This window comes from Eretmochelys imbricata, chromosome 7, assembly GCF_965152235.1.
Source record: "Eretmochelys imbricata isolate rEreImb1 chromosome 7, rEreImb1.hap1, whole genome shotgun sequence".
Classification (NCBI taxonomy): domain Eukaryota; kingdom Metazoa; phylum Chordata; order Testudines; family Cheloniidae; genus Eretmochelys; species Eretmochelys imbricata.
Window position 1 is genome coordinate 54549992 of NC_135578.1, and position 16494 is coordinate 54566485.

Here is a 16494-nt window from a genome sequence, read left to right on the forward strand (position 1 = left end):
GGGAGAAAAGAATTAAACTCAGATTCTCAAACCTTTTCCCCTTGTTTTCACTCTCCAACAAGCACAGAACAAGTGACCAACATGGAAACAAATCACAAACAAACAAACTCCAAGCTGCTGAGGTGTGTCCAAACACACACTTTCTGCTCCAAGGGCTTCTTGAAAAGAGATGCTCAACTAACAGCTACATTCGCAAGGAGACAAAGGCCCCAGACACCCACTAGGTTCCAATTTGCCTTCTGAGAACGTTGTTGGCACACACACCTTAAACCTGTGCCCAGCTAGCAGCTGGGAGTATAAATCTCCACCCTCTAGAAGGCAATTGACTAAGCAATGAGCCCTCAGCAGGTTCTCTCTCAAAGAACAGATTTTTGGGGGAGGGCGGCAAGGGGGATGGTGGTGGGTGGGGCAAGGGCCTTTGTCTCCCAGCTTTCCATTGAGTTTGCCAGATTTTTTTACTCTGAAAAGGGACATTCATAATTTCCATAAGAAAAAAGGGGATAAAATAAGACAATGTGTCCCAGAGAGGAACTACTCAGGGAACTGGGCTGCAAAGGAAAATGCATAATTTGCTAAAACAAACGTCTCCCAAATGAGACATCTGTAACACAAAAAAGCATCAGAAAGGTGCCTTCAGCACCAAAAGAGATGCAGGTAAAGCCAATGCAGGGGAAGCTTAAAATTATGAAATGTCCCAGGGAAAAAACTCTCTGGAATGTTACAGAAAGCAGCTGCTAGGCCTCCAGGAGCACAAGCTAGTTTCTGCACTTATCCTTTTGCTCTGGAGACAACACGTGGGATCCTGCCCCATGTCACCCACCTACATCACTCCTCTGGATAGATCGGCAAGGGCACCAGGGGCTGCGATGGTAGAATGCACACTCACCCATCCATCTCCACTACCTACTTGACTGCTGCCTGATCTTCCAAAGGTACCCAGGTAGAACACACTTGGGCTGGGCTGCTAAACATACCAGGCACAGCATGCCCTACAACCCCACTGCATGTTGCAGAACATGAATGGGTGATGACAGCACAGAAGGCGATTAACTTCACAGCCAACAGTGCGAGGGGGCCACAAAGGGGTTCCTTTGAGACATGTGTGCCCATCCCACCCACTCACGGTGGCCTGAAGTCCATGCTCTGGGTGTTGGAGAGTGACTCCATCGTTATCTTCTTCAAAACCAGCCTCCCCCAAGTCAGAGATGAAAATTACACAGGGATGGTGAGGGGGTAGTCCAGGCCGGCTGCAGTCCCCATCCAACCACCACTCCACTCAGCTTCCGCAGCCCCCTACGGCTGTGACTAGACCCCACAGCAGCAGAGGGACAGACAGAACTAAGCCAAAACACAAGCTCAGACAGAGCAGAACAAGCAGCACTCAGGGAGGCAAGAGTCAAAAGTAACCCAAACAGGAAAGACAAGGAAGTAGTAGTAGTCAGGGAAGATACCATGGACGTCTGCACTGGGGGAGATTCTTTTGCTGGGCTTACTAGACTGGTTTTGTTGTTGCTCTGTGGCTGAGACAGAAAAACAGATTGTTTTAGTTCCTCTGCTGGGTAGCAGAGTCAGCAAATCTTTCAAGTATTGTCCTTCTAACTCCCCACCATCTCCTCAGCCCCCATCCCCACACACTCATCTTGCAGCAAGAGATAAGGACAAGGGAACCCATCCCTGGTCGCTAGAGACCATCCTTCCCCCGGGGGTGACCAGGTGTAAGCAGATGTACCCATACCCAAATATACATGGATGGTTAGAGCGATGGGAAAGGAGAGCAAAAGAGGCAGCAGTCCAAAGGGGGAAGGGAGGTAGAGAGAGGTGCAAACAAGAACCTCTGGGGCAGGAGGGCTGGGAGTTGGCAGTGACCCCAGGAGATGAGGACCCAGGGCTGCGTACAGACAGACTACAAGTGTGATAGATACAGGAAATGAGTGGGGCAGTCTCATACATGGCTGGTCTGGGATTGTGCCTTTGGGAACCCAGGCATGGGACGATGCTGGCAGGGCCCCAGAGAAGGTGCTCAGGTGGGACAAGGGATGATGGGGATGTGTGGAGTGACATTAGGGCCAGAGCACGAAGGAAGCTGCCAGGGGTGAGTGAGTCCTGCAGGCTGCCTAGCTGGTTTGTGTTTTTCCCCAGTGAGTTTCTCGTAGACAGGGCTGGTGAGTAACACCTCTGTCCTCCTCATTCACACAGCCCAACGGCGAGGCAGAGCTGCCAACCCCCCTCCTGCTTGCAGCACGAAGACCTTCTGTTTGGTGAGAGTGGCCCTGCTGAATCAAGAAAGTGCAGGCCAGGCCAGCATGCACCAAGGCTTCTTCCCATGGTGCATTGCCTTGCCTGGGAATCCAACCATGACCCTGCATGAGTCTCCCAAGGGCCCGTGGTGCAATGCTGGGGGAACAGGCCTGTCCCCCACACAGGAGGCAGGGCTCTCGTGACTGAGACAGTTTCACCCCTCTTCCCCTATGTCTTCCCTTCTACCCGATGTTAGCAACAAGATAAAACCAGCAGCACCGCAGGCTCTCTGCAATCCCTTGGCTACAAATCAGACTCGTAGGGACTTCAGAGCTGGCTGGCCTCCTTGCACCCTCTTCCCCACCCTTCAAAAGCAGCACAGAGAGGGTGACTCAGGGGATCCTAGTACATCCACCACCTCACCACCCAGGAACCAAAACCAAGACTGGGGGATTTCGAATTCAAATGCTAAATCAGAAAAGGCCTGGTGCGAGTTTAAACACACCCACTGCAAGCAGATAACATGGGGCTGAGGTGCCTGTGCGGCCCCGCACCACTCTCCTCTCCTCTGGCTTTCCTTCCATAGCCGCACGCCCTCCTGGAGCTCCATTCAGGTCCCATGGGGACAGAGCATGGTGCGCTTGCCCAGCCCCCAAAGCTAGGAAAAGAGCAGCATTTCCATGCACACACCAGACACTCCCTTCATCTCAGTGTGGCCACACATTATCCTGCTCTCCGGCCTTCCATGTACACTGCTTCGGCAGGGGTGCTTCTAGCCTGCTGGTGCAGACATGTGGGGGGAGCTGCCATGTGGCTGGACACCTGACTCAGCTCTGGAACAGGGGGCGGCTTCACTGAAAAGAACCTCCAAGGGAGCCACTACAACCCCAAACCTCACTGCAGAACAGCTGATAATCGCCCTTTAGGTCTCAAGGCCGGCTACCTCACGCAACTCAGCCCCACAAGAGCTTTTGAAACGCATGCAGCAGACCTGTTCTCCATCCTGCATGGAACACCTGGCTGCCCAACCTGACCCTACTGCTGTCCCAACAGAACTGAAGGAAGAGGTAGTTCTGCACAGCGTATCAAGGTCCCGGACGTTTGCCAGCTGACCAGATCCACAGCATTGTGCTTAATTCCCGAATGAAGCCATTACGAAACTAAGGACACAGAAAATGTGACTGGCGTGCTCCACATATCTGTACCTTGTAGGGAGATGCCTGACCTAGTGACTTCTGCTCTTTGGGCCTCTGTGGCCATTTAACCAATTGCTCTTCACTTTCACAGGCAGGCACCCCACATATGGGCTCAGTAAGCAAACAAGTGAGCCACGTGCATGCACACCCCTGCCCCTGCATGAGCACCAAGTATCCTTACAGATTCGTGCAGTACAGATGAAGATCTTGACTTTTAAAAGAAGGCGGTCCACATAGGAAAGCATCAGGCCATTGAGAAGAGCTACTTGATATGACCAGTTTTGGCAGAACCACTGAAAGTGCTCTCTGAGCTAGACAATGAGAGACAGACAGACAACACAGAGGGTGCAAGAGAGAAAACAGACCAGTGACCATAGCACTAAGGACACAGGTGCCAGCCAGCTAGAAGAAAGGAAAGCAAACACTGGCCACCTGGGCTTGCCCTGTATTCACTGGTTGTTTCTCCAAGCTTCACTGCCCCAGTGATCCCTGAGACATTGTTTGGTTCTCATTTCCCAGCTGCCTTGATGCAACGAGCAGAGGGAGCGTAAGGGTAGGTGCTGATGTTGAGCAGAAGAGAAGAGGACAGACAGACACCAAGAACTCCTACCCCTACATTTAATACTTTGGGGATTGAGAGAAGGAGGGGCTGCAGCCCCGGAGTCAAATTTTGCCCTGGGGTATTCCAAGTGGTACTTTGGGATTTATTACTTGTAAAGTTTTAATGTGACCGAGGGAGGGCAGAATTCCCAGGCAGTAACAGAGAAGCTGACTCCTCTGCTCTGGCATCACTCAACATTGCTTGCTTTCCTGCCTTAGGGAGCCCCTGTTCTGTCTGAAAGGAGGCAAAGGCTGCAACGCAGCAGACGATACAGTAGATTCCTGCATGTTAGTTACCACCCACATCTCTGAGACAGAGACTTGGGCAGTAGCTACTAGGCTGCAGATGATCCCCTGGAATATGGCACTGGCTGGTTTTCTTTTTGCTCGCTCGACATATCAGCGCATCACCATTTATCCAACATGTTCTAGAGAAAGCAAACATATTCGGATGCATGAAGGGGGAATGGATACAGTGGGGAAGGTGTCACTGGGTACTTGATTCATGCTGGGAGATGTAACTGAGATCTGGATAACAGGGAGTTCTGGATTACAGGGCTGACAAAGCTTTTCAGTATAGAATTGTAAAGAAAATATATTAAGGGCCGCTTTGAGCCACCAGGTGGTGCTGTTCCTGCACCTTTTATTTTGTGTGCCTTGGAGCTCCATGAGAGGCCTCTGCCATATCAAGGGTGACTCCTATTCATTCCACACTGCAGGACTACCACCACTTGCTCTTCTTTTGGCACTTCTACAGCAAAACGACAAGCCCATGTTCAGACAAGACACAGCTCTGCTTTGCCGAGACCCACTGGGGAGCTGATGACTTCTCCATTTGTTTCTCCTTTGGATCAGCCGCCAATGGCAGGATATATTAAACTGCATTTTAAGTAGCCAGTTTTCTGTACATAATAGAAGCTGGTGACTGGCCAGCTCCTGACCAATCACGTGGCCTTTTCTATGAGGACATGGACCTTTAAAGTGCAAGATGACTTTCCCCCCACAACCCCCACACAGACATGCTATGTAGGGTGATGAGCATAAGCTGAGCGTGCATGGCATGAGAATGGTGGACGCACGGATCACAGGCAGCTTACGGGAGGTGCTCACCATCAAATGCACACTGGAGCTCGACTTCCTTTTCTGGACACACCATTGAGAGAGGGGGGAAAAAGAAGGAAGAGAGGCGATGAGAAGAAAAGCACAGAAACTATTCACCCGTTAGTGCCACCAACACTCCCCTGGGGCAGGAAGGAGAAGCAGAAGAAATGCAGACTCACGGAAAGGGTGCAAAGTACAGGCAGTGTTAACCAAGAACACCCCCCCACACACGGGAGGGGAGGGACAGGACCAGGGAGAAGACACCCAACATGTGCAGAGATGGGGGCGAGGAAGGAGGTACCCACATGCACAGAGCTGGAGGAGGGGAATGTTCACATGCAGAGGGGTGCCTGCAGATGCACCCAGACTGGGGACGAGGGAGAAGCACCGCTTCCCACAGAGAAGGGGCAGGCAGAGACCACCCCCATGCATGCAGATGACAGGGAGGGGTGCCAAGCACTCACAGGGCAGGAAAAGGAATGCACGTGGGAGAGCTTGGGGCACCTCCAGGTGCAGAGAACAGGGAAGGGTTCCCCATGCACACAGACAGGGGAAGCAAAAGGCACTCCCAAACAGAAAGGGGGAGGGGCAGGGGAGTTGATACACACTGCCAGGCACAGATGGGGGAGGGGCCCCCACACTCAGGGTCTGTCTGCACTACAAACAAGGTGTGTCCTTAACTTGGGTCAGCTAACCCAAGTTAAAATAGCACTGAAGGCATGGCAACTCTGCTTTTACCTTGCGTGAGCAGCTTGAACTCAGGCTATGGGGGAGCCTGGGGGCAAACCCACCCTGTACCGTCACTGGAGCTAACCCCCAGGGATCAGTTAAACTGTTCAATACCCACCCCTTCTGCAGGGTGACAACCCCCACCCCCGGCTGGTGTTCAGAGAGCCTCTCACACAAAGAAGTGGGATAAGGGGCACAAAGGGCCTTGGTCCTCGAAGACATCTCTCCCCCCGTTTTGTTAGCTTATGGGTCCCCACCTGGCCTGGGCATGAATCCAACCTTAATCCATTGCTCTGCCAGTGCTCTCACACATGTGCAGAGGAAGTCATACAGACAGTGTCATTCAGAGAAATAGATGCTCCCCTCAACACACACACATAGCACCAGATGCATTCTCAGACACTCAGCATGGTTTGGGACCAGGCAGGCAGGGTATGAACAACTGCAAATAGAAATCTATTTCCTGCCTCATTCTGAGCCTGTATGTGAGAGTTTGGGGCTCTTGAGTAGTTGCAGACCTTCTCACATGTGGCCCACCACGCACCAATCTTCACAGAGGCAGCAGGAACTGGCCCTCATCCGGCCTATGTTCCAGGACTTCCCCCAGCCTTCTCCCAGGGAATGTTAGCATCTCCACAAGCTTTTCTGAAACTTGCAGGGCCACCCAAAGGGCTGCAATTAATGATCTCGATGAAGATATAACCCCTAGGGAAGAGCATTCAAAGGACCATTTTTGAATACCCACACACCACTTTATAGGCTTCAGAACAGGGATTGTCCATTGGCTAAGTCAGCCAGCCAAATCCAGTCTCCTTTTAGGCCAAGTCAGAGCAAAGCGATGGGCTGGGTTGGAAAGCCAATAGCAATGACCTAAGCATCATCGTGGAACATGACAGTGAACCCTGGGGCAACCAGAACCAAGAACACTGGCAACCAGCAGGGACACCTCTTCTCCTTCCCCCAGGGACAGATCTGTTTGTACTCTGCCACAGCTCCACTGGAGCCAATGGAGCCATTACCATTTACCCCAGCCAAGGAACCACCCCTCAAACTTTAGGCTTCACCATCTTCTACAAATCTACGGAAGCATATGACAGACAGAACACAGTCTGATCTGCACCCATGTGCTACAGGGAAGCTTCTCCCCGGGGCGGGGAATCAACCTCATTCTGAGCTTTGATACATTTCCAAGAAGAAGAAAAAAAAGGGGGGTGGGGAGGAGAGACACAAGAGATGAGACATACAGATCTTCCAGGGCAGTTTATATTCGATTCCCATCTATACAGCATCAGCAAGACCACTGGCACAACAGACTTAAATAACTAGCTTGTGAAAATGGTAAGCTAAGAAACAGTTGTCTGTCAGATCTCAGTATCAACGCAGGGTCCAAACAAGTAATACAAAAAATACTGAAACAACCACCCTCTACCTCTCTCCCCAGGAATTACACAGGGAAGAGGAAATCTCAAGCTCTCTGCAGATTTGAATGTTAACCCACTAATCAAAGTACAGCTTAAATTCAAACACCAGCAACCGAACAGGAAGGCCTCTGGAAGTTTTGGACACCACATAATCCCCACCCCGTATAACAGGAAAAAAAAAACAGATAAACAATAAGAAGTGGATGAACAGATTTTAACTCACACAAAAAAGGTAAGGAAACTAATTGAAACCTGCGGGTAGTGATCGATCTATTGGGGATCAATTTATCGTGTCTCGTCTCGACACAATAAATCGATCCCCGAACACGTTCCCCGTCAACTCCGTAACTCCAGCTCGCGAGAGGCGGAAGCGGAGTCGACAGGGGTGCGGCAGCGGTCGACTCGCCGCCGTCCTCACAGGCAGGTACGTCGACTTAAGATATGCTGACTTCAGCTACGCTATCTGCGTAGCTGAAGTTGCGTATCTTAGGTCGACCCCACCCCCAGCGTAGACCAGGGCTAAGATTGTTCCACAAGACAGACGTAGGCATATCTTACGACTAGATACTACACGACTAATCAGTGCTCAAAAACATTTTTTAAAAAAAGCATCCATGTCAAAATATACTTGAGATTGTGATGGCACTTGGTAATACTGTCTGGCACCCATGGAGAGAAATGCAGCCCACCACAGCCACACCAAATTGCCCTAGTGCAATAAAGCACTTCAAGCAGGGCCAGAATGATATCCAAACCCCAAACCACTCATTCTCCATTTACAGGCACTTCCAGAGGGCCCCTTGCAGTAGTATTAGCACACACAAACCATAATGGTAGATAGCGCTCTCCATGGAAGTTAACTTATCAAATTGCTCTTAAAACAGCCAAATAACCCCTCCAGAAATGATAAAATACTTTCAGTCTCCAATAGAGGAAAGCTTGCAGCCCACAGCAAATTCTACATTTAAATATCCCAACCATCTAATCTAAAGGTATCGATTAGAACAACCTTCCAATGGTAATTAGTGAAGTTACTAGAGGAAGAGCACCTGTATATTAACAAACAATACAAAGCAGGGAGAGATTCCTTGTTCAAACAGTTAAAGGTGCTTTCTTTTATTTAACGACAGCAAAAAAAAAAAAAAGTGTGTTTCCAGATGCTGGAAATATGCCTCTGAGCCAGTGATGATGGAAACAGATCTTACTGTATTTACTGTTTTCCTGACCATGTGAGTATTCTAATGAGGCAATATCACGTCCTAAGAGACTGCCATAAAGTATCCCCAAATCTCTTTTCCTAACTCCAGAGGTCACAGTCAGGATCAGGGCCCCTTTGTGCTAGGTGCTGTGCACCAGATAGTCCTTGTCCCAAAGACCTTAACGTCTAAGATGACAAATAGCCAGCAGCAGGAGGAGCAGGATACAACCTACAGCAAACTGGCCATGGGGATGGTAGGCACTAAGCTTGTTAGGTAACTCCTTTCTACAAAACAGAGGGATTTATCAGCCATACACAGCAATGCCTTTACCAAGTTTTGGGCTGGTCACTTCCTTATGGACTTCCAGGAGAAGTGAGTACTGAGAGCCATCTGAAGGTGGGGGCTCTGGCCTTACAGCCCTGTTGAAAGGCAGGCTGTTCCATGAACAAAGGAATATGCGAGGAAGCAGACAGTGGCCAGCCAAGTCGAGAATCACTGGTGGACTAGAGGATGCCGGAGCAGGCAATGGGATAAGGGAGAAGACTGAATAAGTAGGGAGGGGAAGAAACGTGAAGGGCCTTGAAGAACAGAACAAGAAGCTCCACCTTTACATGGTGAAAACTAGAAACGACAGGGGGATTCAGAGGGAGATGATGTGGTCAGACTTGGAGAGAGGAGGATCTTAGCAGCTGCCTTTTGACCTGATGTGTTGGCATGGTCTACACTAGAAAAGATTTACTAGTACATAGCTATACCAGGAAACTCTCCTAGCAGAGACACAGTTTATATCAACAAAAGATTGCTTTTGCCAGCACAGCTTTTATACAGGTTCCCTGAACAAAAACTATACCTGCAAAAGCACTTTTTACATTAGGGCTTTGGCTGGTATAAAAATGTCATAAAAAAAATCACACCTAACAGACATTACTATCCATCGGAAGTCTGACACGTTTGCCTAGCTTTAGGTGGGCTGAGAGTTTTCAATGGGAGGATGAAAGGTAAGGGGGCCCAGTTGGCCACTGCCTTATCCCTTGTATCAACACTTGCAGCGGGAGCACAATACAGGTTATGACTGGAGTAGAAAATTGGTCTTGTGGAAGGACACGGGACTTAGGAGACCAGGGTTCTATACCAAGCAGAGGGACTTATGGAAATGGTTTACCCAGCGTGTTTGATGAGTTGGGGATGATGTGGTGGTTGGGCCAAGGGCTGGCCTTTGGGAATAGGAGAGAAAGATGAACAGGAACGCTTGTATTGTGATGGGAAGGAGAAGTTATGGAGGAAAAACAAGCAGCCACCCATGAAAGGAGAGCAGAATATCTACATTGGGATTGGAGTGCAGAATTTTGCCTTCAGTAACCACAAACAAATGAGCAGAAAACACAACACTTCCTTATGAATCATCACACACACACACCCCCCACCGCCCCCGAGCACAACAGCAGTAATCTTAGAAATGGCAGGCAGAAATCATTCTAAACCCCACAGAAAATAAAAAGCAGACTAGACGATGCTGCAGGAAGTAAACAGTGACTCAAATCAAGTTAGCAAGAGTAGTTCCTGCTCTGGTGAAGCAAACTGGGTTCTGGGGTCTTAGCACAAGTATTTTACACGGCTTCTGAAAATGCAATCATCTGCAGGGAATTTTCTCTCAATGTGAGACTGGAAAGAGCATTCGTGGATATTAACACGCTTGCTACAAAACGCATCGCTGCACAAAGTATGGTTATTCTGGGGTTTAAAGAGTGGAGGAATATCATGACACTGATATTGGGGACAGAGAAGCTCACCAAGCAAGTCACTTCAGCTCTCTATGCCTGTTTCCTCCCTCACCCTCTGTCTGCCTGTGTCTTTAGACTGGAAGCTATGCAGCCAAGATTCTCTTGCTATGCGTATGTGGAGCCTTGATTTCAGCTAAGGCCTCTAGGCACTATTGTAATACAAATAAATAAGAAAGTGGAGTAACAGTTTCCCCCATTGATGGCTGGAAGCACATATTCCCAGACGTAGATAACTATTTACTGGGAAAGAAAAGGAGGACTTGTGGCACCTTAGAGACTAACCAATTTATTTGAGCATAAGCTTTCGTGAGCTGAGCTGTAGCTCACGAAAGCTAATGCTCAAATAAATTTGTGCAACATGACAGTGAACCCTGGGGCAACCAGAACCAAGAACACTAGCAACCAGCAGGGACACCTCTTCTCCTTCCCCCAGGGACAGATCTGTTTGTACTCTGCCACAGCTCCACTGGAGCCATTACCATTTACCCCAGCCAAGGAACAGAGGAGAGTTTGGATCTGCAGCATAAACCTCACCACACCAAATGCTGAAACTTTTAATACTTTCCAGCCCAGTTCTCTCTTAAGCAACGTATACACAGCTGCCATTGATGACAGTGGAAGATGTGCATGTGAGAGATCTGAATGATGGTGTGGCGAGTTTGGGATGGGTGCAGTATGCATGAGTGGCAGAGCCATGAATAAAAATTACGTAGCTCATTCTGAGCATCGCTGAAACCTCCAGCGCCCCCACCATCCCATATATGCTGTGTGCGACAGAGAAACTGTTTTCAGACTGGTTCAGTGTGTTCATTAAAAGTTACTGGGACCATTTTTTGGTATCTCCCACCCAGAAAGCAAGGTGCTTGTTACCATGAAACCAAATGCAAAGAGCTCAGAGGCAAAAAAAAAAAAAAAAATAAAAAAAATAAAATACATTTTAAACTACTAAAATACCTAAAATAGCACTTCTGCCCACAAAAATGTAATGAATGTGTAATCAGGTCTCCCAGGGCCATCTAGGGCTAGGAATGAGTGCTGGACCACGACAAATCAATGGGACTTCCCTTGCTAAATGGGGAATGCTACTGTTTGTAACCATGGGCAGTGACAGGATCAACTTTAAAACTGTGATGTATTTATGTAGACAAAGATAATCGCTGATGCAGGAGAGAATCAGGACTATCCTTGGTCTGAGCCCAGTGGTTTTCTTTTGGGGGGGGGGTGGATTCTGTATGAGAAGGGAAAAGAAAGATGCATTAGTGTGGCAGGTACATTTAAAAACAGCAGCTGTTTGGGATGTTCTAACAAGCCCTGGGGAGATGCAATCCAATGGTTGGCAGAGGGCAGGTGAGACAGTCGAAAGTACACGATCCATTTATATTACATGGTGCTGCAATTTATCACACTGATATTACCCTGTAACCGGGTGGTCACTCCTTTCAAGGGTTTGGGAGCAGCCAGCCCTGTTCTTGAGAGGTGGCCAGCAGGGAGGCGCTGGGAAACAGCTAACCCAGCTGGGCAGCAGCCAGTGACTGGGTATGAGTCCCAGCTGGAGAATATAAATGAGGGCCCAGCTCCATGAGGGAGCCTGGGGCAGGAGAGGCCTGAAAGTACACTCTCTGTGGCCTTCTGCAAATCCCCTTCGGCTGGAGGAGACCTTTAGCTACCAGAGGGCTTTACAATCTAAGGCCTTGTCTGCACTAGAGTTTTGTTGACAAAAGTTATGCCGGTTTAATTAAACCGCTCTTGCATGTCCACACTAGCTCCTTGTGTCGGCAGAGCACATCCATACTAACAGCTCTTGCATTGACACAGAGAGCTGTGCACTATGGGTAGCTATCCCACTATGCAACTGGCCGCAGGGTGCTTTAGGAAGGGTCTGCAATGCCTCATGGGGCAGGTACAGTATCATTTGATTCAGGTTTCTCAATCAAATCGTTCCGTGGGCATCCTATTAGATTGCCAGCTGCTTTTCAACTGAAGTGTGGGGGGAGTGTATATGTGAGAGAGACAGTGTGCGTTGGGTAGTGTGTGTGTGTTGGAGGAGTGTGTGTCGACATGCTATTTAAGTTCAGACAGCCACCTGAGCAACCAATCCTGAAACAGGGGAGAGGGGGACACCCACATCAGCTCCTGGCTTTGCACAGCAGTTTTCCTCCCTTCCTCCCCCAGCAGCAGAGGCCCATTCTTCCTGCGTGCCACTGTGTGCCCAGGAGAGCAGGATTCCACATTAACGGTTCTCTGCTTCCCTCTGAGTTCTCCCACAGCATCATTTCACATAATGTTCGATCAGTGCAAGTTCCACTTGCTGTGCAACCTCTATTGCCGTTCAAGCCCCGAATTCATCCCTCCAATCACAACCACAGCACACAAAAAGAGGCAAAGAGTGCATCGACATAGCTGAAATGTAAAAAGTTCTTTCCCCTTGTCCTCAGTTTTGCTAAAGCAGCAAAACATGGGGCATGGCTCATCTTATGGCCACCGACACTACTATGCTTGAAGTTGTGGGTAGGAGCTATGGAACCCACCTGAAACTTTACAACCTTTATTTCAGTGTGGCGAGCACCATTTGTCATATGTTTCTATTGCCCTTGTGGAATCCTGAAGGTGCCTGGTGATGGCCAATGTCACAGCTCTAAATTCTGCTGGCTGATCAATGCCCCAGGGATAAAGTGCCTGCCTTGACAGGAGTTCAAATCCTGTTCAAGTTGTTTAATAATGGAGGGTGGACTGAAATATCACATCGCTTTGCTCAGCCAGATCTTGCTTTTGCTCAGTGACCTAAAACAGAGTACATTAGTTCTGTGCTAATGGCCTCACTGTACATTTCACAAAGATGCATGTGGAGGTTTGTTGCTAATCTGGAGGAGTCTGGTCACTGCAAACTGGAAGCCAGGGGAAAAACAGAGATTTTCTCTCTCACTTAATAAAAGAGAAAATGATACATCCCCAAGGAATCCAGTGGCAAAGGCTTCCCAATGGGTGGAAACGTGAGGGCAATATCATTCTGAGGAAGTGTGAGACGCAGCCTAAAAGTGGGACATTCAGGCACCAGACTAGGCACCCCAACTTCGCCAAGTAACCACGTGAAACAAAGTACTCTGCCTGTTCACACCTGTTCTAAACCTGCATCTTATGTGCCAGACTCAGCAATGCTCATCTGAAACTTGTCTCTTTTAGGGGAAGGGGAGGCATGGGAGGGACACCCCAAAGCTGACAGGATATTTAAGGGGAAGGGAAGGCATGGGAGGGACACCGCAAAGCAGACAGGATATTTAAGAGGAGGGGGACATGGGAGGGACACCCCAAAGCTGACCGGATATTTAGATAGTAAAGAGGACAGAGCTGAAGTTGAGCTATCACAATAGGGGACTGAATGATAAACAGTCAGCTACCAGGATCCAGGAACAGACCCTCTATGCATTCCTGTCTCCAGCTCAGATCAGAAATGGACAAGGATGGCCAACCCAGAGACTAAAATTACAAAACAGACTAAGCAGCAGCAGCAGCAGGAGAGGCAAGCAGAGCGACAATGGAACCCATCTTTAGGCTGGTGGATGTAAAGACGTTAAAAGTCCTGTCAGCGGTGCTGCCCAGTTAAGGCAGGCTTGTGCCTACCTGCTCCGACACTTGCTGCGCCCTAGAAGTGGCCAGCAGGAGGACCAGCTTCTAGGCAGGGAGGCCACAGGGCTCTGTGTGCTGCCGTGTGTGTATCCATCCTGGTACTGGCAGCTTCCGGGGCACAGTGTAGTCCACTGTGCCAGGACACGGTGCCTGTCTCTGCATCCCGGCTGTGCCACTGACCGGGAATCGCCGGAGGTAAGTCCATACCCCTACCCCGTGCCCCAATCCCCAGCCCCAGCCCTGAGCCCCCCGAAACCTGGAACCCCTTCCTGCAGCCCAAACCCCTCATCCCTGGTCCTACCCCAGAGCCTGCACCCCTAGCCCAGACCCCCTCCCGGGCCCCAACCCCCTGCCCCAGCCCTGAGCCCCCTCCCACACCCTGAACCCCTCATTCCTGGCCCCAACCTGCAGCCTTCACCCCACACTACAACCCTCTGCTCCAGCCTTGAGACCCTCCAGCACCCCGAGCCCCTCACCCCCTGCTCTGTTGGCTCGCAGGCTTCAACAATTTTCTTCAACTGGGTCCCCAGAAAAAAGTTTGAAAACTACTGATCTAGAAGACAGAAGAGTATGGAATGAGAAGGCGCCAGCTGCTGGTCAATCAATATAGCAGCACTGAGGTGACCCAAGAAGCAGCCTCCACTAAGACCAAGACGAGGATGGCATGCGAAAGGAAGATAGGTTAAATCTTTCATGTCAGAGGTCTCTGAAACGGTGCAACTGCGTGGCAATCAGATGTGCCAACCCAGCTCTGAGTGCAGGACACAGATGGCAGTGTAGCCTCACTCAGCCAGCCTGTTAGCTGAAGGGAAGAGCCATTGCAGTCATGGACACCACTGGAAGACAGAGAGAGAAGCAACAAAACCCCTAGGATGGAGAAGAATGTTCACACCCAGGTAACATGGGAGAGGGGGAGAGAGAGAGAGAGGTCTGCCCCAAACCCGAGTGCCTCCAACCACAGTGTTGAGTAAGAAGTGATATGGGTTGGTCAATGGAAAAGCTTCCATGATATTTAGCATTAGACCCACACAAGTAAAATACATTACCAAGCAAAAATATTTGTTTCTCTATCTCTTTAGCAAGTTTCAGAATTCAGGGAAGCAAGGAACGGAAAGCACCAGCTAGAGCCAGACAGCCTTTGTGAAAGGGCTGTGAAGACTCCAACAGCTCTCTAGATGCCCTTCAATCTTGCTTTAGAGCACCCACTGTCATCTCAGTCCTGCCCATCCTGTGCAGTGCACTGCTCTACTGTTCCCCTCAGTTCTGACCTCCTCCCCACTACCGGACTGCTAAGCTTCCTTCAGGGCTAGGAGAATGCATCTTAGCTTTGTTTCTGTTGAAGAGAACAGAGCGTGCTGGTGTTTGGGAGGAGAGAGTTCACATGTGACCATTTGCTTACAGTCCCCAGATATGATACAGCGGCAGAAAGGAGGTACCTGTTTTCTGTGCATACAGAGCATTCTGTTCAAGAGAACAAATGCCCCTCCTGCACGTTCCAGGGGCTTCATTCTCTGCCTTCCCACACAAGCTCATTTGAACTTTAGGGGTTACAGTTATTCTGCAGGGCTGATGAACGCTCTATAGTTGTCAAAGGTGAATCCAGCTTTATTCTTTTCAGGGAAAAAGGTACCCAACACCTTCGGGGACCTGCTCAGCATGTACACTTCATGGAGGAGTAAAATCTCTTCCAAATATAGGTCTCCTCCCTACCACAATGCCTCCAAGCAAAAGGCTGCATGTCAAAGACTGTACAGGTTCCACTTCTGCAAGGGTTTGATCTAGAGTAATAATATTCACCCACCCTCCCCAGGGAGCCTGGGGGATAGTAAAAAGTCTCTGAGGACAGCACCATTTCACAAGCCTGGAAGATTCCAATAAGACATGCAGTTGCATGATCTGCTTCTTTTTCAGCTTTTTCTTTGAGCTGTTGGGAGACGCTGAAGCAGAGACCTGCTTTTCTTAAGTCCACAGCCTTCCAGGACCAGCCCTGCCTCCTCCGTTTTGCTATGATGTTTTACGAAGCAGCCAGTGAGAGACTCCTCAGGCTAGTAACCAGCCTCCTTGCATCACTGAACAAGAAGAGCTGGTGCATAGACATGTGTCTGGTAACAGAAGCAAGAGCCTGTGTTCAGACAAGGAGACTCCCACGTGGAGACATTTCATAAGCAACAAGGAGTCTGGTGGCACCTTAAAGACTAACAGATTTATTTGGCCATAAGCTTTCGTGGGTGAAACACCCACTTCTTCAGATGCATTTGGGCATAAGCTTTCGTGGGTAAAACACCACTTCTTCAGATGCATGCATGCATGCATGCAACTGAAGAAGTGGCGTTTTACCCATGAAAGCTCATGGCCAAATAAATCTGTTAGTCTTTAAGGTGCCACCAGACTCCTAGTTGTTTTTGTGGTTACAGACTAACACAGCTAACCCCTGATACTTGGTTTCATAAGCATGCGCTCTAGAGGAAAGACTTATACATTTCATGTCTTTTTGGCTGGGGGGAAAGAAGCCTAGTATTTCACTCAAATCTCATCAGGGAGGACACCCCCAGCCACAGAAATGCTGCATTACACCAGAGCACCTACTACAGCAACAGAAAAAATA

At 49.3% G+C, this 16494-nt stretch overlaps 1 protein-coding gene across 10 annotated transcripts in view; it reads right to left on the bottom strand.

The window, feature by feature from the left end:
- Nucleotides 1-16494, bottom strand: part of CAMK2G (calcium/calmodulin dependent protein kinase II gamma) — a 174066-nt gene that overhangs the window by 15570 nt on the left and 142002 nt on the right. For 6 of the 10 annotated variants that reach the window (XM_077822051.1, XM_077822047.1, XM_077822048.1 and 3 more), the window contains exon 14: nucleotides 1452-1520. The exons of the other annotated variants lie outside the window; for them this stretch is intronic. In XM_077822051.1, the coding sequence (XP_077678177.1) occupies nucleotides 1452-1520 (69 nt within the window). The remainder of the gene's footprint in view (nucleotides 1-1451; nucleotides 1521-16494) is intronic. 10 annotated transcript variants of the gene reach the window in all.